The following is a 22765-nucleotide window of genomic DNA, read 5'->3' on the forward strand; positions in this document are numbered from 1 at the left end:
CTTGTGGGTGTAAAACAAAAAATGTTTATGGTTACACAAGTGTTTTTGTACAAGTTCAAGGGCATCTTGGGTTTTGTGAACAAAATTTGTTTATTTGGAGCAAGGTTTTGTGTTGAAGCTTTGTAGGTGAAGCTTTGGTGTTGAAGCTTTGTGGGTGAAGCTTTGGAGGTGAAGCTTTTCGGGTGAAGCTTGTTGGGTGAAGCTTTTTAGGTGAAGCTTTGTGGGTGAAGCTTTTTAGGTGAAGCTTTTCGGGTGAAGCTTTTTGGGTGAAGCTTTTTAGGTGAAGCTTTTCGGGTGAAGCTTTTTGGGTGAAGCTTTTTTAGGTGAAGCTTTGATGGTGAAGCTTTTTGGGTGAAGCTTTTTAGGTGAAGCTTTTTGGGTGAAGCTTTTTAGGTGAAGCTTTGATGGTGAAGCTTTTTGGGTGAAGCTTTTTAGGTGAAGCTTTTTGGGTGAAGCTTTTTTAGGTGAAGCTTTGATGGTGAAGCTTTTTGGGTGAAGCTTTTTAGGTGAAGCTTTTTGGGTGAAGCTTTTTAGGTGAAGCTTTGATGGTGAAGCTTTTTGGGTGAAGCTTTTTAGGTGAAGCTTTGTGGGTGAAGCTTTGGAGGTGAAGCTTTTCGGGTGAAGCTTTTTGGATGAAGTTGTTTTTTTTTTTTTTTTTTTTTTTTTTTTTGGCGCTTGACACGGTCTTCATTTGCTTGTTTTGTAGTGACTGTGGAAGACAGATTGCTTTCTGATTGAGAAGGGTTCCGGCATCGCTTGCTATGAATGTAAAAGAGTGAGGGCTGAGTTGGCTAAATTACCTCTTTATTGAATTCATTGCCAAATGGCCTTCATTACATAGGATGCCGAACGGCTATAGCTCAACACTTGTACATCGTGAGTCTATTTGTAGTAGTACTTCAAGTGATCAGCGTTCCATGGATGGCCAAGGGTCTTGCCATCGGAGCTTCTAAGTGTGTAAGAGCCAGGGCGACTGATGCCAATGACTTCATACGGTCCATCCCAGTTTGGACTAAATGTGCCTTCACTCGGGACTCTGTCGCAGAGTAATCTTTTCTTTAAGACCCAGTCTCCTATTTTGAAAGAACGAGGCTTGACCCTAGAGTCATAATAGTTGGAGATGCGCTGCTTGTAGGCGACATTCCTCAAGTGAGCTTGGTTTCTGTGTTCCTCGACTAAATCCAAGTTGAGGGTGAGTTGTTTGTCATTTTCACTTTGAATGTAGTTCTGGACTCGGAATGTTGCTTGCTCGAGCTCAACTGGGACAACCGCCTCTGTGCCAAAGGCAAGTGAGAATGGAGTTTCTCCTGTTGAAGTCCGATATGAAGTGCGATATGACCAAAGAACTTGGGGTACAAATTCTGGCCAACAGCCTTTAGCTTTGTCCAAGCTGGTTTTCAAAGTGCGCTTGATTATTTTGTTGATGGCCTCAACTTGTCCATTAGACTGGGGATGAGCTGGAGAGGCAAAGCATAAGTTGATGTTGAACTTAGAGCAGAACAACCTGAACTTCTTGTTGTCAAACTGTCGCCCATTGTCAGTGACTATCGCATTGGGAATGCCGAATCTACAAAGGATGTTCTTCCACACGAAGTCTTCTATCTTTGCCTCAGTAATGGTTGCCAAGGGTTCTACTTCGGCCCACTTTGTGAAGTAGTCCACTGCAACGACTGCGTAACAGACTTTGCCCTTCCCTGCCGGCATTGGGCCGATCAAATCAAGTCCCCACTGGGCGAAGGGCCAAGGGCTGATCATAGGAGTAAGAGGCTCTGGAGGGGAATGAGGAATAGCCGCATATCGTTGACATTTGTCACATGAGCGGGATACTTTGATGGCATCCTGGTGGAGTGTTGGCCAGTAATATCCTTGGCGAAAAATCTTGTGTGCTAGGGACCGAGATCCAGCATGATCTCCACAGACTCCCTCATGTATTTCCCGAAGGACGATTTCCGCCTCGGCAGGCGTAAGACACCTTAAGTATGGCAGGCTAAAACCTCGCTTATAGAGTTGATCATTGATGATCAGGTAGCGGGTAGACTTGTATCGAATTTGCTTAGCCTGGACTTTATCATTTGGGAGGGTGCCATGAGCAAGGAAATTATAGATCGGGGTGATCCAACTATCCCCCCGTTGTAAGTTGCATACTTCTGCGGCCATGGTGCTTGGTGTTGCCAACAGTTCGACATGAATTTTTCTTCCAATCTTGTCTTCCACAGCTGAGGCGAGGCGAGCCAGGGCGTATGCATGACTGTTTGCCGCTCGAGGAACTTGGGTGATCTGGTAGTGGAAGTGCTTGAGCAAAAGTTGTGTTTGCGCAAGATATGCTGCCATGGAGCTGTCCTTAGCATCAAAGTTGTTGGTAACCTGGTTGACCACTAATTGGGAGTCATTGAAAATATCAATTTGTTTAACCCCGAGGTGTTTGGCCAAACGTAATCCTGCTATAAGGGCTTCATACTCGGCCTCATTGTTTGATGCCTTGAATTTGAAACGAAGAGCATACTCCATTGCTACTTTGTCGGGCGTAGTCAAGACTAGTCCCGCTCCACAGCCCTGTTGGTTGGATGAGCCATCAACATACAGACTCCATGCTGAGGTCGTTGATTCTACTTTCTGAGCTTCCGATGGTAATGAAGCTACTGCTTCAGGTGTAGAAGCAATGTCAACAGGATATGTGAAGTCGGCGATGAAATCTGCTACTGCTTGGCCCTTCTCAGCTGGCTTTGGTTGGTAGGAGATGTCAAACTCACCCAACGCTATTGCCCATTTGATCATTCGCCCTGAAGTGTCAGGACTTTGGAGTATCTGTCGAAGAGGATAATTGGTAAGCACGATGATGGAGTGCGCTTGGAAGTAAGGGCAGAGTTTTCGAGCAGACATGACCAATGCCAGAGCCAATTTCTCAATGTTAGAGTACCGTGTCTCCGCATCTTGTAAGGCTTTGCTAGCGTAGTAGACAGGTCGCTCAATATTCCCATCCTTTCGAATGAGAACGGAACTTACGGCTGAAGCTGATACCGATAGGTAGATAATGAGAATGTCTCCTACCTCGGGCTTGGAGAGTAGAGGGGCTTTACTCATGTACTCCTTGAGGTTTTTGAATGCCTCGGCACATTCATCAGTCCATGTAATGTACTTCCTACTTCCCTTAAGTGCTTTAAAAAAGGGGAGCACATTTGTCTGTGGCCTTAGAAATGAACCTGGTTAAGGCTGCCACCTTGCCAGTAAGGCTCTGGATGTCCTTTGAAGTTACCGGTTCCTTCATGTCGAGGATTGCTTTGATCTTCTCGGGATTAGCTTCAATGCCTCGTTGGCTAATCATGAAACCTAAGAATTTGCCAGAGCCTACGCCGAAGGCACATTTGTTGGGGTTTAACCTCATTCGATACCTCTTCAAAATAGTGAAAGTTTCAGATAGGTTGGTGATGTGTTGGTCAGCATGTTTGCTCTTGACTAACATATCATCAACGTAAACTTCCATGCTCTTCCCAATCTGCTCGGCGAACATTGAGTTGACTAGTCTCTGATAAGTCGCTCCTGCATTCTTTAGGCCGAAAGGCATGACTTTATAGCAGTATAGTCCTCTGTCGGTAGTGAAGGCTGTGTGTTCTTGATCCGAAGGGTTCATGAGGATTTGGTTGTATCCTGAGTAAGCATCCATGAAGCTCAGGAGTTCACACCCGGCCGTAGAGTCTATAAGTCTGTCAATAAGAGGAAGAGGGAAGCTATCTTTCGGACACCCTTTGTTTAGGTCGGTGTAGTCAACACACATTCTCCACAAGACCTTTTGAAGCAAAAGACTTTCTTTGGTCGGATTTTTCTTAACAAGGACCACATTTGCTACCCATGTCGGGTAATTGACTTCGCGGACAAAGCCTATGCCTTTGAGTTTTTCAACTTCTGCTTTCATTGCCTCGTATCGTTCAGCGTCATAAGATCTTCGCTTCTGTCTCACCGGCTTGATCTTGGGGTCAATACTCAAACGATGACAGATGACATCGGGAGAGATGCCTGGCATGTCCTCGTATGACCAGGCGAAGACTTCAGTGTTCTCTTTCAAAAAAGATATCAATGCTAACCGAAGGGGTGGTGACAATGTGGTGCCAATCTTCACCATGCGATCTGGATAATTTCTTGAGATAGGTACCTTCTCCAACTCTTCAGCAGGTTGGGCTTGCTGGGTGAAAGAGTCATCTCGAGGATCATCGGGTTGATTGTTGCTATCAGGAAGATCCAAGTTCGCTTCATCTAAGCTGGTCTTTGTGACTTGGTCATGTACAGACAGGGTTTCCTTGGGTCCGGGCAAGTGTTGTTGCTTAACTGAAGTGTTGTAACATGATCGTGCACTAAGCTGATCTCCTCTGATGTAGCCGTTGCCATGGGGGGTTGGAAATTTCATCAACAGCATATGCGTGGATACCATAGCCTTGAGATCATTGATGCCTGTGCGCCCAAAGATGACATTGTATGCCGTTGGGCAGTCAACCACTAGGAAGTTAGTGGTAATGGTAGCCGTGTAAGGGCCTGTACCAATAGTAAAGGGTAAATGTATGCTCCCTAAGGGTTGCACGATATCACCGGAGAAGCTTATCAGAGGAGAAATCGAGCGATCGAGCAAGTGTTCAGCTACACTGAGCGCCCTGAAAGCTTCGGCAAACATGATATTGACCGAAGCCCCTGTGTCTACGAGGATTCGTCGAACATCAAAGTTGGCTATGTGAGCCTCCACGATCAATGGGTCGTTATGAGGGTAGATGATGCCTCTTTCTTCCTCAGGGTAGAAACATATCGGATCCCAGTTAGGTTTTTGATACTTCCCTCCCCTGATGTCTTCCACATGAAACACTTGGTGACCAGGCCTCAGACTTCGTTCACTGTTTTTCATGGCCCTATTGGAAGATTCAGATATGGGTGTGCCGCCGCTTATGGAATATATGACATTCACCTGGCGTTGGTTACGGTTATCCCTTTGAGGGTGAAGAAGGAATTGATCAATTTTTCCTTCTCGTGCCAAAGCTTCAATACGATCACGGAGGATGATACATTTCTCGCTATCATGGCCGTTATGCTCATGGTAGCAACAAAACGTGCCCGCGTTATTCGGGGGCGTGTAATCTGGGTGCCTCGGCTTTGGTTTTGGTATCAGGTGAGCTATGCTGGGGTAAATGGCCGCGCATGTGGCATTCAAGGGCGTGTATGTCTCATACCTTGGGGTAGGGGGTATCTTGACGCGGGTTTGACCCACTGCATTGACTGCCTGGGGGCGAGCGTTATTGTGGCGATACCCTTGGTTATCGGGATAGTGTCCCTTACTCTTTTTACTGAAAGGAGAGTGGTGAGGATGGAAATCCTTCCTCTTGCCTTGAAATTGATATGTCTGTTGATTCGGTGAAGCATTATGCAAGGCATGGGGAGGTGCCACTGCTGTTTGGGAAGTCGAGGTCTTCTCATTTAGGTGAGTCTGGCTTCCACCTCCCACTTGTTGATAAAGGATGGTTGTAGGGGGTTTCTCCTGATATGTCTTTGCCTCGGCGGAGGCATGGTTATAAGCCTGCGCCATCACCTCAGAGTAAGTCTTCCAAGTATTGGCATTGATCATGTATTTAAAGAAACAATCACGTAGGCCTGCCGTGAAGGCTTTGAGGGCAGTCTTGTCATCTGCTTCGGCACACCGGGAGTATTCATGGCTGAAGCGGCCAGCATACATACGTAATGACTCGTCTGGCTTCTGGCGGATAGTGTACAAGTCATCTGCAGAGTGCAAGCGATCGGTTTGGAAAATGTGTTGGGAAACAAATAGTTTCCTCAATTCCTCAAATGAGTCTACCGTCTCAGGTGTAAGACGACAATACCAATTTAGAGCTCCACCAGAGAGGGTGGAGGGGAAGAGAAGACATCGCTCTTCGTCGGTGTGCATCCGGTATGCCATGGTGGACTCAAAGAGGTTAAGGTGCTCAATCGGGTCCTCTTTTCCAGTATAAAGTTGCAAGCCAAGCTTTTGCTTTGTCTTTGCTTGAAGGGGGGTGTTGAGGATCCTCCTTGTAAGAGGGCCAGGCCTGGGTTGGTTCCAGTCAGGTATTTCAGCCTGACGTTCAGCCTTCAACTTGTTTACTTCCTCAAGAAGTTGTAGGACAAGGGGGTCCTGAGCGGAGTTATGTGTCACTGGAGCTTTCTTTCGTAAATCTCCATCTCCTCTTGGAATTAGGAAGGTTTGATCAAGGGCATGTGATTTTTCCCTGGACTCGCTGTACTGGCTTCCAGGGTATGTCTGTCGGAACACCTCTGAGTCCCCTGTACCCTCATGTCTCTCTGGGACTTGTTGCCCCTTCCCCAAATTGGTGGCCGGCTTGGGCCGTGGCAGGGGACCGAGTCTCTCAGAAATCCTTGGGTCATTAATCTTTGAGCTTATATGGATGGAATTCTCTCGACGTTGCTTCAGGAAATCCCGACAATCGCGAAAGACGGCTTTCGATCCTTCTGCCCCTTCAGTAAAGAGGTGTCTCCCTCCACTTCTCATGGTTCGGGTTGAAGCAACCGGGTTAAGAGAAGCCTCATGTTGATTATCAAGTCGAGGGGTAATCTGTTCCCTATCAGGGATATCTATGTCGAATGCATGTGACCCTCCATGTTGGAGGGCACCCAGTTGATGGTTGACTTCCACGGGGGCAACAAGCTCGCGTGTCTGAGCTTGCCTAGCTTCGTGGAGTGTCTCGAAGAGCTTCTCATATTGCTCCTGGAGGACCTCATTCTTCATTGCTATCTTGTTGTTCTGAGCTTCCAACTCATCGACTTTAGCTTGAAGAAGAACTCGTTTTCCTTCCTTCTTTCGTTGTTTCGCACTATGTGCAAGGGGGGTGTCATTCTGTGTGCTGTGGCTTCCTTCGCTTCCCATGTTGGAGAGGGATGCCTGGTCAAAAGAAAGTGTACGAATGATAGAAACCAGCTTGACACAGCTGAAGAGAGTAGGAATAAGTGTCGTTTCCCACAGACGGCGCCAAATGTTGATGCACAAAATCAGCGAAGACTTTGGTACAACAGAAAGTGTCAGGTTTTGTGACCTTCGCTTGGTTGCTTGGTTGCTTCAGTCACTAGTGAGGATAAGTACGTAAATGAATAGAGACAGAGAAGCAAACACAGGATGTACGTGGTTCACCCAGATTGGCTACGTCCACGGAGTAGAGGAGTTCTTATTAGTAGTGAAGGGCTTACACAAGTACAAAGGATCAAGCTCTCAATTTAGTGAGTTCTTGTGAATGATTTAACACAAAATGGCATTAGGCAATATTGTGGGGGAATGACCCCTATTTATAGAAAAACTTGTAGCTTTGTCACATTGACATGTGTCATGTTATGATTGGTTCTTGATGTCGACACGTGCTGCGCTCTGATTGGCTTCTAATCTTGACACGTGTCGAGTAGTGATTGGCCTCCTGGTCGGAGGGGAACTCTTCTGGGTCCTTGACAGTATAGCGTTGGCCGGTGCTCGGTAGTTTCGGGATTGGTCAAGTATGGTACAAACAAGTTGGATGAATGAGGAAAGAATATTCCCGAGATATTAATTAGGAGATAATATCTTGGGATAATGATGGAAGTATCCATAGTTTATTGTGATAGGGATTGCTTACTTCATGGAGTTGATCTTCAATTGAGAATGTATTAAAGACAGGATTTAGTAATTAATCATATTCTTAATGCTTTTGACTTTTCCACGTCACGAGCAGGGGAGCCTTAAGTAGTAGTAGTCAACTGCTTGGATCTTCAAGAATGTTGATTGCGCGTGAAAGTATTTGAGAGCATGCTAATTTAATGAGCGCAATCTTGTCTTTCTTGAAAAAAAATCCAAGTCACCCATATCTAGGGTTTTCAACCATCTCTCACAGGTTTCAAGCATTTTCCAGCAAAATTGGACCCCGACAAAGTATAATATTACTCACCTTCTCACGATCTTCATTTTGGTGTAATTTGAACCATTTTGGTGTTTAATGAAATTTCTGGCGAGTTGTGGCCACCAGCAACCACGTGCGGCGACGCATGGGCTGAGAAACCACTCGGCCCTTCTTGGGTACATTCGATACTCTGATTCCATTTTTGGCATCTGTTTGATGAAGTTCCGTAATTTGAGCTTAGTCCTGTTAAGGTCCGCCACTTGACGTTTGTAGTAAACAAAGATCTAACTGTTGAATCATCACCAATTTTTAGTATGTTATTGCATTTATTATTTGAGGGTCGTATAAACTTACGAATTGGAAATCTGACGTACGAATTTTTTGAATTGAATTACAAAAGGTTGTTGACTTTTTCATTGACCATGTTGATCGAGGGTTGACTTTTGATCAAAAATCCCGAATTGTTCTTAAGTAATATAATTAGCATTTTAAAGATCCAATGAGATTAGTGGGCCTACCTTGGTTAGTGGGCCATCTTAGAGGATGTGTATCTCGATTTACGTGCGAGTGGCACTTTATCGGAATATACGTGTGTATCGAACTTCTAGATGACAAGAATGATAATGTGCAATGAGAATGAAGTGATTAGTTGAGGACCATATTAGAATTATTTCGTAAAACTTGTACGTCTATGTGATTAGGTATTTGTTTGTCACGTTGAATCGATAGTGTGCGTGTTTACAATTGTGGTTCATGTCGAATTAATGTATTAGCTATGATGTGTGATGATGTGATTGCACCATGTAGCAGTCTGGTACATGGATGGTTTTGCCTAGTTAATCTGCATTGGGAGACCATACTCATTCTAAGGGTGACTCCATCTGGTTAATCCATATTGGCAAGTCATTGCTTACCTTGTTATATCACTTCCATAGGTGGTTCCGCCTGTTAATCCATATTGGGGACCACACTATTAGGGGTATGCCTATGGTTCTGCTTGGTTAATCAGCATTGGGGGACCATATGCCTGGTTAATCCGCATTGGGGACCACACTATTGGCTTACCTATGATTTCGCCTAGTTAATCCACATTGGGGAACCATACACAATATTCAATCTAATTTACAACCCTAAACCCTAATCTATAACCCTAAAAACTAATCTACAACCTTAATATGCAATTAAACAAAAGCCTAATCTGCAAGTAGCCAAAACCCTAATTTTCAATCTACAACCTGCAAAAGTGTAAATTATGAGAAGAAATCACTTTAATTTGTCGGAGTGGGGTGAGAGATGGTTGGAGAGAGAGTGGAGAGGGTGGACGATTTGCAATTTCGTCAATGAGCTCTTTTTTCTCCTTCTTTGATTATGGGTTTTCAAGCCCTTTTTCGACAAGATCCCAGAGGTCGTGAGGTTTGAATATAGTTCTTATCCTTATACTCCAAAATTTATGGTTCTAGCTGTTGAAAATTGCCATTTGTAGCCCACCACTGCCCGATCCTGCCATGTTAGACCAACTCCAATAAGGAGACCCAAACCCAAACCCAAAAAATTCAATCCAACAAGGAGAATTAAACCCAAAAATTTGGCTTTGGACCCAAACTAAAACACAAATTTGAGTTTCTATTTGGTAGACCCAAATTGTATGGGGGCTCACTTAAAAGGAAAAAAAAAAAAACTGGCGGAAGACTGAGGGGTAGTGATCGACGGCTTGGCCCTGCATGGTAGGGACCCCAGCAAATTTGGTTCAAACGCAGTCGTTCGATTTCTGGCCCGTTGGTTATCAACGGTCCAGATCAAAGTTTTGTTTGGGCACTCTTTGAATTTGATCCAACAGTCCAAATATTTTTTCTTTTTCAAATCCAATGGTAAAAAAAAAATCTAGCGATTGAAATTTAAATTCATCAGTCCAAGTAATAAAATAAATATTTTAAAACAGATCCACTTAAAAAAAGTACATAATTCCAACTCATGATGAATCCATTTATTCCCCATTTCCTTCACGACTCCAACTCCTGATGAATTCACTTATTCCCCATTTCATTCACGACTTCAAAGGTGGTTCAGTAGATTATTACAAAGCGTGAAATGCACATTTGGAGCGTGAATTCTGTGAAGTCTAGTTTTATTGTCTGGCTTCCCTTGTCAAATGTTGTAAATTGTACTACAGATGCCCTAGTTTGATATAAGGTTTAATTGCTATTTTGGGATCACACTGCTGGAAATATCACTTTAAGTGCTTAATTTCTTTCATCAAAGGTTTATTCATACATATGCATTTTATGCCATTATTTTCAGTTCATTCTGTCTAGTGGTTCTGTTTGGTCAAAACTTCTCGATGCTTTCATGCGAGCTGGGTACACACTTTAAGACAATCCACATGGGCTTTCTGACAGCTTTTTTCTCAAAAGTGTTTTTCAACTCTAGATCTTTTCAGATTGTGTTTGCACATGACACGTGTCTCTTCTTGTCCTCTTTCTTGTTTGAAACAAAGCCTGCTATAAAAGCTTCATTTAGGGTTTCATTTTCAGTTGGCTAGGAGATTTATTTTTTATTTTTATTTTTTGAGAATGATTGTTTTCAGCTAGGAGCTGCTCCTTTGTTCTCACTTGAAAACCGTAGCCACAAAATCACATTCATGCACTAGATACCCAGATCATTCCATATTAGGGCTGCATTATTTATGTAATTTTGATCTTTGTTTTAGGTCAAGCTTTTCTAGTTTCAAAATTTTGAGCTGACCTCTTTTTGGATTCGCGTCAATTTCATCTTTCAAGTGTTTGACTGGTGAATCTAATTAGACATCGAATCCTGATTTGCATCAACTTCACCATAACATCATTTGCATAAGTTGATTTGACTAGTGGGGTTACTTTGTAAGAATCTTGATTTCACTAGTAGGGTTACTTTGTAAGAATCTTGATTTCACTAGTGAATTGGACTAAGTGGAGAATCCCTAGTTTTTTAACCCAAAGGTGGGTTTTTCCAGCCAAAAACATCCCGTGCAATTTATCATTTTTCTGGTTTACTTATCTTACCATTTGCTTGTGTTATATGTTCGTCATTATTTGCAAAGAGATAAGTCCATGCAACTAAGATTGTCAAAGTTAAATTGTGCACTAAAATGGATCTTAGTAAACTAGGAACAATTTAGTAAACTGAGCTTTAATTTAACTCCTTCCGCTATGAGTAAACTAACATATCTGATATTAGTTTATGAGTGTTGCTTACTAGTCAAACAAGCACATATATAGATTTTAAATTGTAGGTTATTCCACCTGGTACCAATTTTAAATTCTACTATGGTAGTCTTGTACAGTTTGCCTATTTTGGTATGTGTGTATATTAAAGTTTGGTTGGTTTGCGTATTGAAGTTTGGTTGGCTGAGTTGTTGGTTGGTGTGATTTGTTCGGTTTTTACACAAATTTGAAGAAACGAGAGGTTTCCTGGGTTCGATTCACCTTGAGATTTTAGACAACAAATACATAAATTCAACGCCCATTTAAGCAAAGAAACCTAACTCTGGAGCCATGTTAGTGTTTGTATGTATGTATGTGTGTACGTATATGATTTATGAAAAGATTTGAACAAGATTGAAGGATTTCCTCTTTGGATTTCTGGGAATGAAGAGGAAGATGGCAGAGAGAATTTTCTAAGAATGTTCTTTGCATTCATCATCACACACAGTCAATGACCGTTACAAAAGACAAGAGAGCCTTGAAATATTATAGAAGGAAAAAAATTCTTTCTCTTCCCCATGAGAGACTTTCTCACCGTCGTGTGAGTGATCTTCGTTCTCTTTGATCTGCGTCCAGTCCCATGTTTTTTAATGCGTGTTTTGTTTCAGTGGTTTGCTTGGTTTTAGTTCTTTCTTGCTCTTGCAGTTGCCTGCAAATTTTCCTCCCATTCCCCTGCAATTTTCACGATCTCATCCTCTATATTCTCCTTTTGCTTTTGATTTCACCTTTTTGAGACTTAAACCCCATTCCCCCGTTTCCTCCATACTCTTTGACCCATCCACCCTCATTTGACCCATACCCCCTCTTTGACCCATCCCCCTCCATCGTCTACATCTTTTGGTTCCACCACCTCTGTCCTCAATTCCGGTCGGTTACCGCCTACGTTTATCGCGACTTGTCGCGCATATTTGGCAGGGTGTGTAGAACTTTAGCTCGGGTCTTGTTGATCATTATTGCTCCTACCTGTTGTTCACCCTTGTCGGTGATGCTGCTCGTGGGTTCTCCCTGCGTGCTTCCTTGTTCTCATGGCGGCGGTTCTTGCTGGTTCTTTGAGGATGTTGCAGCCTCTTGCTTCATCAATTCTGGAGTTCTAGATGGTGATTTTAGGTGATCATGTTGGGAGGTGGTTCGTGAAGGGCGTTGGGAGTCTTACGCATGCTTGAGCTAAGACTCACCTAACCACTAAAACTAGTTGGTACAATTGGATTATTCCAATTGTCCATATTACATCATCAAGAACTCACTAAAGAAATAATCTGCAAAATCATCTACACATCAACACATTCGTGCCCGGCCGACTGACCCAAAAGCATCACTATTAGGGGTGGATTCTATTACTAAATTATCGTGCTAATTGACTTGCTAACCGTATCAGACTAATTTTTTGCTTATCCTTAATGGCACCGTATTGTACCGAACCAAAATTTTATGGTACAGTTTTGGTATTCAATATCATTACCACGACATTACCGTACCGTACAAAAAAAAAAAATAGAATATATAAATTATATAATATATATATATATATATATATATATGTTTATAATATTACCTATAATATTTGTTTGGTTTGATTCCCCACCTGACCTAACTAATGGCAGAAACCAAAAAAAACAGAAAAATACTACTTCAGTGACTCAGGTTCTCTCTCTTTGAAAACTTTTCCATTCCGCCGTCGACTCCACACTCATCCATCTCTTTTAATTGATTTTGATTTAAGGTTAATTGGGCTTATGAACATTCTTGTAATACGGAAGGAGTAGGTGCGATCTGCATGTTGTAAGAAAAAATAACTAGATTCACCATTGCCAATCGCTATAGACATGTGTGTGTATATATATATATATATATGTTTAACAAAGTGCAATTACCATTATCATACCATGTTAATCGAACTATTTGGAGCATACCAAATTTCAGTATACCAAAAGTTTATTACGGTAATAGTAATAAATTTTGCCATATTGAAAATTTAGTATAATAATCGGTACAAGAGTTTTAGTACAATAACCGTACCGAATCCACCCCTAATCACTATTCCCTTTTGAATACACGAGACATCACATATAGCAACCCCACTGATGTGATAATGATTCACTTTTGCAACAGTTTCTTAGCAACGCTGCATAAGAATCCTAGGCTTTTGAAGCAAAACATAAACAAATACTTCCCCCTCAAACTAGCCGTCAAAATGTGCTCAATAATCGATCGGAAGAAATTAAGCCTGGAATTTCATGCAAATCAAACTCATATGTTCATTCTAAAACCGCATCAACTCAACAAAAATATTAAATTTGAACTATGCAAGGATTTATCCGCAGATATGAGAGCGGCTCAAACTACATGAGTTTTCTTTTATTAAGGAAATGAAGAAACAAATACATCTTTTGGTTCGCTTTACACAAGAATCCCACTAAAAGAAAGTTAAGTTCAAAAAATGATACGAAATGGGCTTGTTGATATACAGTTTTCATTATGTACTGACTTCTGGGTATAAACTTATGAAGGCAACACATTCGAGAGAAACATATAGAAAGAGAGAATAAAAAACTATATTCAGCACCTTTACAACCATAGAAAGCATGGATATTCAGGTAGGCCGGTGAGCTTCAGATAAACATCCGACTTCTAAGCTTCCGGTATAGGTGTCAGAAGGTCCTGACAATATAAACTGAGTTTCATAAACAAATCCCATCACCAAACAGGTAAACTTAAGCAGTTAAGGTGAAGAGTCAAGGAATTACCTCTGAAAACCGCCAATGTCCATGGTGTGTGTTAGAAGTTTTAACAATTGTCTCCCATTTGGGATCAAGAGAGGACGTCTTCGAAGGCTGACCACTAGCATAAATCTGTGAACCAGAAGAATACTGTGAAGACGAGCTCCTCGAGGAAATACTAGGTAAGGTGCGCTTTAACCAAGACTCTGATGGAGATTTCGGTAAAGGTGGTCCAAGGGGCAGTCGTGAATTGTGGCCCCGGGCACTTTCCTGATTACCAAATTTCACAAGTCGTCGACTTTCTAAATCAATCTTTCCCCTGTAGGCCACTTTTGAGCTGGTCAATGTAATAGAAATCTGACCATGGCTATGCGAACTTTCTTCCGTTCCTGATTTTCTAGGCTGTTGGCCTTTTAAATCACTCTTTTTCTCATCATTCAGTTTTTCACTTGTCGATGTAATAAGGTCCCGAGTAAGGCCATTACAATTTTTCCAGTGAACTGATTTCTCTAAATGTTGGCTTTTCAAGTTGACTGTTTCTTGGTCAACCACTTTTAAGCTTGCAAATCTGCTGGAATCCTGATCTAATATGGAACCGTTTCTCATATCTGTTTGATCATCCTTACTGGATCTGCCAGACCAATATAGAAAGCTGGAGTCAGGAAACTCCAAACTTTGAAACGGCACTATAGCCTTCTCATTTCCATCACCCAAGTGCTCAATATCTTGGAGTGAAAACTCTGCCGAAGGGGTTTCTTTCACTTCATTACTTTTCTCAGGAATTTCATTATCATTCCCTCTGTACTGAATGATATTGCCCTTTGTATCTGAGGAATGTGAATTTGAATTCGGAGATTTTACAGTATGCACAGAATCAATATACAGAGTCTTCTCAACTACAGGACTCCCTGGGCCCATTTTCCATTCAGCAATATTCTCAGTAGCCAATATTTCCCTAAAATTGTTGTGGCCTTTTCGATACTTTCCAGAGCTACTAGTTTCTCTGAAGTTCTTTGCTTTTTCAGGAATACCAAGAAAACCTTTTTCTTCATGATGAAAACATTCCTTTCGGTAGGGTGATATGTTACTACCCTGGTGACGCCTGTGTACAGGTGACCCATCTAATTTCTCACATTCACTTATTTTGGTGATCTGGTTGGATTCACATTTCAAATCATTCTTATCTTTAGGTATCACAGCTTCCTGATGTCCATTCATTAATCTTTGTTCACAAGCATCGCCCCCAGAATGCTAAAGAAAATATGTAAACTGTTCAATAAAGATTCTTGACGTAATAATAACACATAGAAACTGGGGGAAACACACGTAAATAAGGCAATATACCTCATTTTTAGCTTCTCTGTAAGCACTGGGATAGGAAGATTTAGCTCGCACACTCCTAACTGAAGAAATGGGTAATTGCGCTTGTGCTCTCATACCTGGAACAAGGTTCAGAAGACAAAATAATTTTTTAAGTGAAATCAAGGAAATGACTCGCAAACGTTACCGAATAAATTTTCAGATCTTTATATAATCACCTTCATACTCACTTTTGTCCCCAGTTATATCTTGAACATTATGTGGCAAATCATTTGGCTTATATTGATTAAGTGGATGTTGCTTATTCCCACTGGCGACCTTCATCCCTCTTGGTTGCTCTTGACAAATTGGTTGCTCTCGAGCAACTGGTTGCTTCCTGGTACTATATTGAGGTGTGTCTGAAGCCATAGCTTTTGCTGCAGGCAAGAACCGACCCATCATGAAATCGCGAGTCTGTGGATCTGTCGAGAAGGTTCCAGTTGGTTTGACATCTGGACCATCCAGTCCACTCAAACCACTTACACTACAGTTATAATAGAATGATTCACTCCTCGAAAGTGCGTCAAGTGCATCTAAATAGGTCTCATCACCATCCTCTGAATCGGAAATATCCTTATCCTCCATCCCCTCTCTAGAGCTGTCACACTTAGTAACTTCTTTTGTATCAAAGGTTGAATCATTTTTAGAATTGGAAAGTACATGTCCAGTTGGGGATTGAGCCGCTGTAGTGCGTTTAGAACCTTTATCCAATGCTTGCTTCTTAGCAATTGAAACCCTTCCAGGCGGAAGCCTCGGTGTAGTGGCAGGCCGTTCAAGACCCTGAGTTTGTGAATTTCTTTCATCCTTGGGTCTTCCGGGGATTTGCTCCCATACAAAAGGAACAGTACCTGGATGCCTCACCGGACCTGATTTCAATTCTGATTTGTAAAATGGAAGAGGAGGTAGCTTGGGCAGTGACTTATCAGCCTTTCTTTTGTCATCAGCTTCTGAGGAGACTACTGTAGGTGAATATCGTCTTACAGACAGAAGTGGCTGATCAAGATCTAACTGCTTCTCTTCCATCATATTCTTTAGCATCATGTGCTATAATTTTCTTTCCTGCAAAGCACCTCGTTGTAATCAAATTACATTCCAGAGAAAAAAACTAAGGAACCAGAGACGCTACATAACAGAGAATACATATATAAAGTGATCCAGTGTGTGACAGTGTCGAATATAAAGTTCCAATATAAAGGTAACTAAGAAAACTAAATCTACTAAAACACAATGTCTATGAACCAACAAATGATAAATAAGCCGCTCAATCCTTGCAAAAACAAGAGTGTAAATACCGATTGAAAATTGATTGAGTAAAAAAAAACATACTCAATTGAAAAATTTAGACCCTCTTTCTGCAATTTTTTCAGTTTGATATAAAAATTTGAACGAATGGTAAACACTTTTGACACTTCAGGGAAACAGACCTATTTAATTTCATAGGATTTGAGATGAATCCAGTCTTCTAAATGACATCTAAATGATTATTTTGCATGTGTTGCATAACAAGAACATAAACGAGGGAAGATTAGAGATTTTGGATCTAAACAAACTGTATCTATTTCAATGTACTTCCAAATTGAGCATTGATTTACTCCCAAGCTACCAAGTTTTTGCATTAAAACTCCCTTAACTCATGCTGGTGTGCTAATTAACCTACTTAACATCGAACAAAATAAATTAAGATCAAATATTATTTGAGATCAACTACTTTATCAAGCTGAAAAATAGTGATGGATGTGGCTTTACACTCATCTGGAAGCCCAGAGAACCCACAAACAAATAAAGCAATTGGACTTGAACTTTCAGTATTTACCAAAGATTGAGAAAGTCAATGCAACAGAACCCAACAGAAGTATGGAGTAATTAATTATGGTAATATTTTCATCATTTCAAAAGTAAAATCGAATCCTACTTCCTTTCATTTTCTTCTTTCTCAGTAACCAAACAGAAGGTTAGGGACACTGTGTGAAAGTGACTGGTCCTATTCTTTCTTTCTGGTCAAATACCCAGAGACCTAAGACTGCTTAAATGAGAACATTAAATTTCTAATATTCTGATAAATCAACAATAATTACAGCACCCCAGTAAGAGCTTCAAACCCTTGATTCCCAGCAGCACTTAAATACCAGCATCAATCTTTAATCCTCAATCAAATTCTACTTTTGCCCACATTACACTGCGTTTTAATCCAACCTAATTAACAAAGATACTAAGGTTTGAATCTTTATTGAAGCAATTAAAGAAACCTAGAAACCCATTTAATCAGAAACAAGGAACAAGTCAACCATGAAATCCATGCTCAGTTCTCTTTCAGATAAAAATAATTTGTCAGAAAATTTTGGAAAAAAAAATAAGAAGAGCAAAAATGCAGTGAAGAATTAGAGAAACACTGACCCTGATGAGAGAGAGAGAGAGAGAGAGAGAGAGAGAGAGGAAGAGAGAGAAAAACCAGGTCGGTGGTGGTTCTTGGAAAGATATATCAAATGAGAACTCCTCTACCACAAGTCACAGAAAGAGAAGAGAGGCAGGGAGGTTGTATGAGAATCAATACCTAAACTGTAATGTAAAAAATTCAAGAGAAATGTGAGAGACAGAATAAAGGGGAAGAGAGAGAGAGAGAGAGAGAGAGAGAGAGAGAGAGAGAGTGGTTTGTTCTTTTGTGTCATTAAGGCTGAAGTGCAGAGCAGCGCTTACCCGCCGATGATGAAATGCCAAATTTAAACACGGAGACAAATATATATAATGTTCGATCAAAATAAATAATAAATAATAATAATAACAAATACCAAAAATAAACTAATTAGACCACCCCTTTTCCAGATAAGGAATCTTCGTTATTTTGGCAAATTAAATTATGATTTTTTGGTATACTTTTCTAATGTTGTTTTTCATAAAACAAACTCTCTATCCTCAGCTAATACTTTGTAGCTCAGTTATTTAAAAATATTTTTTTTTGTGCTTAAAGTTTTGTGTTTGAATCTTTTATTCCGTGGTTTAAATGACTAATTGTAAAATTATCTTATCATTTATCAAAAAAAAAAAAAAATCTATTCTTAAAGTCTTTTTTTTTTCTTTTCGTAGTTGCATGTATCCACTACTATTTCTTTGGTCACGTATGTGTGCCTTAATGATATCCAATCAAAATAACTTTGGACTTGTTTAGGAAGTGCTCTTAAATGATTGAAAATGTCTTCCTTTTTTTTTTTTTTTTTTGAACAAACGATATTATCCCTAGTAAGGGGGTGAGAAAGTGAGCTAACGTGGTTTAAATTTTCCTTTGATGAGAATCGAATTTAAGACCTCTCACTTATATGTGAAGAGGAAGACTGAAAGTGCTTTAACCAAAAATATTTTTTTATTTCCAAAAACATTTGACACGTTTCCTGCTAAAAACACTTTTCCAAAATCAACTTGTACTTTATTAAATAATAATTTCAAACACATTTCATTTAAATAGCGCTTTTAGTTATTTAAAAACGCTTTTGAAATAGAACTTTTATTATAAAAATAAACATTAATTGACTTGAAAATAAATGGTTTGCACCATTGAATGAAGAGGAAGCTTCTATCAAAACAAAAATTAAGAGAAAGCTTCACAGTGAACATGAGGAAGACTTTTGATTTGACCATAAAATAGTTCATAAGAAACTAATAAGTCTTAATTTAATATTTTAGAATAATAAAAGTGAAGGAAAAATTGTACTTGTTATTTGTTGGGTTTGTTTATGTGTCACTTGGCCTAAGATCATGTGAGGGCAATGAATGCTAAATATAAAAAGACAGTAAGATCATCTTTATACAACTGGACCGACACACAGTCTACCCAAATAAAAACGCACATAAATTATGAACAACTTATACGACATAGGATTACCATTAAGCATGACACTGTAAACATGAAATTTCTGTAACAAATCAAACAAGAACATGTATACAAAATAAATTTTATTTTAATGTAAATGTAGGGTTACAATCCCTAATTACAAAGTTTGAATCCTCTATTTCGATCTCTGGGTTGTATAAGTGCATTTGTAGGTGGTTGTTGATATGAGGGTTGTAATAACTTGATCTCAGATAAACGAATACCGCAAGTTGGCTTGTGGTGATGGAAGAATCGGCACGTGTAGTGGTGCTTGATGGTTCTTCCTAAGGATGCAAAGAGCTTTCTGAATCTTCCGAGTGTTTGAGTGTTCGGGTGTGTGAATGAATTTCTAGGAGGGTCTTACTTTATCTTTGAGCCCCGTATTTATAAGCTTCCTAAGTCTTGATCGAGGCTTGATTTTGAATTTAATTAATTGACGAAAGACCCAAGACTTGATTTGAAACTTGATTCGCGACTTGACTTCATCAATTAATCTTTGATTAAATCAAATAAATCAACAACATTTCATACTTAATTGGCAATCCTTTTTTTGACATTTTAACTCAATTAATTTGTTTGATATAAATTAAAATTTTCTTGATTACTTTCCTCCAAATATCTATGCATGTCATTCTTAATGACCTGTCTAGTTTTGATGAGTCATGTGCGATGTGTGCGATTTGTGAGACACACGGTGTATATCATCATGTAAGCCTTGTCATGTTAAAATCTAATGTTTGAATGAGTGTGTATTTCATCGAAATTTACTTATCTACATACATTTAATTATCAAATAAAAATATAATAAAAGTGAATCAATTTCATGTAGTCATTCTCTCCCCCCCCAATACGACTCATTCAATTATTTACGATGTTCATTGGGGAGTATGATTTTCTCCCCTTCTATTCCCATCTCATTCCCTCCCTTCCTCTTACATATTTTTTTTGTCTTATTGTCTTTATAAAAAAAAATCAATATAAGATGTTGACGTGATTAAATCGTAACCTTTCAAACAGAAAGGAAGGGAATGGGAAAGAAATTAAGAGGGGAGAAAATCCTCCTCCGTTCATTGGACTGTTTTCTGTGAAAACTGAATAAAAGTTAAAACGAGGTCCCTACGCCCATCCTCTTCCCCATTGTATTAACTTAAATTATTTTCTTGTTTGATTCTTTATTTGCTGGTAGTTGATTTGCCTTTATCAATTATTGGTGGTATGATATGTGAAATATCTACTTTCTTTTCTTGTTGGAATATAAAAAACGAATACTTTTTTTTTTTTTTTGATGCCTATAAAATATGAACATGCATAGGATTGTCATCCAAGCATATGATTCTGTGCCGATGTCATCGGATATCGGAGGATTTTTGTTTTAGGTAAGGTCTGTATCCGCGGCCATGGCTGGTACAAACTTTGTATTTTTACCAGATTTGATATAAAAATGATTTTGCTAAAGAACAAATTTAGAGGGTGAAAGTAGGAGAGGGATAACAGGGAGAAGAGGCTCAACTTTTATGATGTATATATTGTGGAGCCAAAAATATTCACAGGGCGACACGTGGATTTTTGGACAAAAATGACAAAAATACCCTTGCAGTACAACGAGGTTCCTACGCGCAAGCAGCGGGCAACCCTCTTTCAACCAAGATAGAAGTGCCCAAAATAGGTAACAATTCAAAGTCCATCTCATCAAATCCTTTCTACAAGGTAATTCCCAAACACATTCCTTTTAAATTGTGTTAATTGGCTAATTAATGGGTTTATTGCCTAATTAACCCATTAATTGTCAATTAAACCATCCATTATATCCAAATAACTACAAAATATATCCAATTCAACCCTAAAACACCACATGGCCGGCTATCCCCATTTCAAAACCTAATCCATCACTTTTTTCTACCTTTTTCACCATTTCTTCCTTTTTATTACCCAATAAATTCAAAAACCACCAAAACATTCATCTTATGTTTAATAGCCAAATAAATTGGCTAATTAAACCTAAATTAAACCTAAAAACCCTAGCCACCTCCTATCCCTATAAATATACTCCCATTCTCACCAAAAAGCTAATTCCAACACTTTGGCAAAAATCCCAAAATTCTCTAAACACTCTTTCTCTCTAAATTCTAACTTTGGCATCGGAGGTTCTTCGGCCAAAGCCCCCCCCATTCATCGTGGGCGCGTGAGGCTCTTGGCCTTAACCTAAGGTGTTAATTGTTTTGTAGGTGCAAAATCGTCCAAGATCGAGAAGGAAGAAATTTGCATCCACATATATCTCTTCTTGACTTTACTTATACAAAGATTTGATCTTCTAAAATTCTAGGCTCATCAAGGCTTCAGACGAAGTGTATGAGCGATTGGTGTAGTTTTGATCGGCATAGGCAATGCGAATCTAAGTTGGGGTGCGTATAAAAATACAGGTGAATCTAAGTTACGGGTGCATATAAAAATACATTCTCACCAAACTAAGGTTATAACAGACACTAGCACTAGTCAGGCTGTGTGTGGATGCAAATTTCCGCATTCTTCTCATTTGACGAAAATGCACTTGCAAAATAATAACATCTAAGATTAAGGCCAAGAGCCTCACGCACCCACGATGAATGGGGGGGCTTTGGACAAAGAATCTCCGATGCCAAAGTTAAAATTTGAGAGATAAAGTGTTTAAGGAATTTTGGGGAGAGAATGAAGTTAGTTTTTTGGAGAAATGTAGGGCTATATATAGGGGTGTGGCCGGCCCTATTTGGAGAAATAGGGACCGGCCACTTATGGTGGAATTTTGTCTTTAATTGCAAGATATTATGTCAAATAATATCTGGCAATTAATTTGGTAATTAATACCAATTTGAAAAGAATAATTGGGAGTTACCTTGTGGGTGAAAATTTGATGAGGAGTGATGAGAGGGTTTTGAATAAATACCATTTTGATCACCTTTGACTCTTCTTTGATTGAGTCGTTATTATCCATTGCATGCACGTGAGAATCTTGGTGTGTCTTGAAGGTAATTTTATCCTTTTCACCCAAAAGTCCACGTGTTGCCTCCATAATTTTCTTGATTATTTTTTGCTCCACAAATGTCCCCATACCTATTGGGCTGCTCGTAGAAAAGGGTAGCAGGTGTAGAGATCTTCTCTTGCTTTAGGAAACATAAGATTGTTTTTTATTTTAATGTAGATTCCATCTTTAATTGGAAATTAGATCTTTCTAGGAAAGGGAAATAAATCACTTCTAAAGTCTATTAAGTCTACATTAAGTAGATGATTAAATCAATTTTAGAGCGCAATTTATTCTACCATACAAGAGAGAGAAAGTTAGAGGATATTTGTTCCCCCTCCCCTAGCAATCTTCTACACTTGCCCGTGCAAAGGACCATCTTTCGTTGCTTTCTTCATCTTCTCCGCGTCGCACCGAGGTAAGAACAATTTAATTTTCCTTGTCTTCTTCTTGGATAGTGCTGTTACGGGGCAGCTGTCGATGTGGTGTGGCACGTCGGCTGGCAGGGTCCAGGAGTCGGCTAGGCATGGGCCGATAAGTGTTGTGGCATATACTATTGCTTGGGCTGCTTGGCTTGGCTAGAGCCAAGGACAGTTATGCGGCTGGGGCGGCAGTTGAGGCATTAGGGCGCATTGCTAGGCAAGCCGCATGGCTCATGTCTTTTAAGCTCTTAGACCTGATACGGGCCAGGCCAACGATTGAGAGAA

At 40.0% G+C, this 22765-nt stretch overlaps 1 protein-coding gene across 3 annotated transcripts; it reads right to left on the minus strand.

Annotated features, from left to right (window-relative positions):
• Positions 1-13435: 13435 nt before the first annotated feature.
• LOC126583886 (uncharacterized) lies at positions 13436-17911 on the minus strand. 3 transcript variants are annotated; one of them, XM_050248426.1, is made up of 5 exons: positions 17651-17911; positions 15381-16260; positions 15187-15281; positions 13870-15093; positions 13436-13783 (listed from the first exon to the last, which is right to left on the minus strand). In XM_050248426.1, the coding sequence occupies exons 2-5, from the start codon at positions 16240-16242 to the stop codon at positions 13754-13756; spliced, it is 2211 nt and encodes a 736-aa protein (XP_050104383.1). In that variant the 5' UTR covers positions 16243-16260; positions 17651-17911; the 3' UTR covers positions 13436-13753. The 3 variants fall into 3 exon arrangements, with proteins under 3 accessions (XP_050104383.1, XP_050104384.1, XP_050104382.1); XM_050248427.1 differs by having other exon boundaries at positions 15393-16260; positions 17596-17911; XM_050248425.1 differs by having other exon boundaries at positions 17596-17911.
• Positions 17912-22765: the final 4854 nt, after the last annotated feature.

This window comes from Malus sylvestris, chromosome 9, assembly GCF_916048215.2.
Source record: "Malus sylvestris chromosome 9, drMalSylv7.2, whole genome shotgun sequence".
Lineage (NCBI taxonomy): Eukaryota > Viridiplantae > Streptophyta > Magnoliopsida > Rosales > Rosaceae > Malus > Malus sylvestris.

What these genes read in the sequence shown, in the direction of transcription:
- LOC126583886 (XM_050248426.1), bottom strand. Translation starts at nt 16,242, where the DNA reads ATGATGCTAAAGAATATGATGGAAGAGAAGCAGTTAGATCTTGATCAG. An exon ending in GGACAAAAGTGAGTATGAAG is followed by an intron (nt 15,282 to 15,380) that starts GTGATTATATAA and finishes ACCTTGTTCCAG; the next exon opens with GTATGAGAGCACAAGCGCAA. An exon ending in GACATTGGCGGTTTTCAGAG is followed by an intron (nt 13,784 to 13,869) that starts GTAATTCCTTGA and finishes TTATATTGTCAG; the next exon opens with GACCTTCTGACACCTATACC.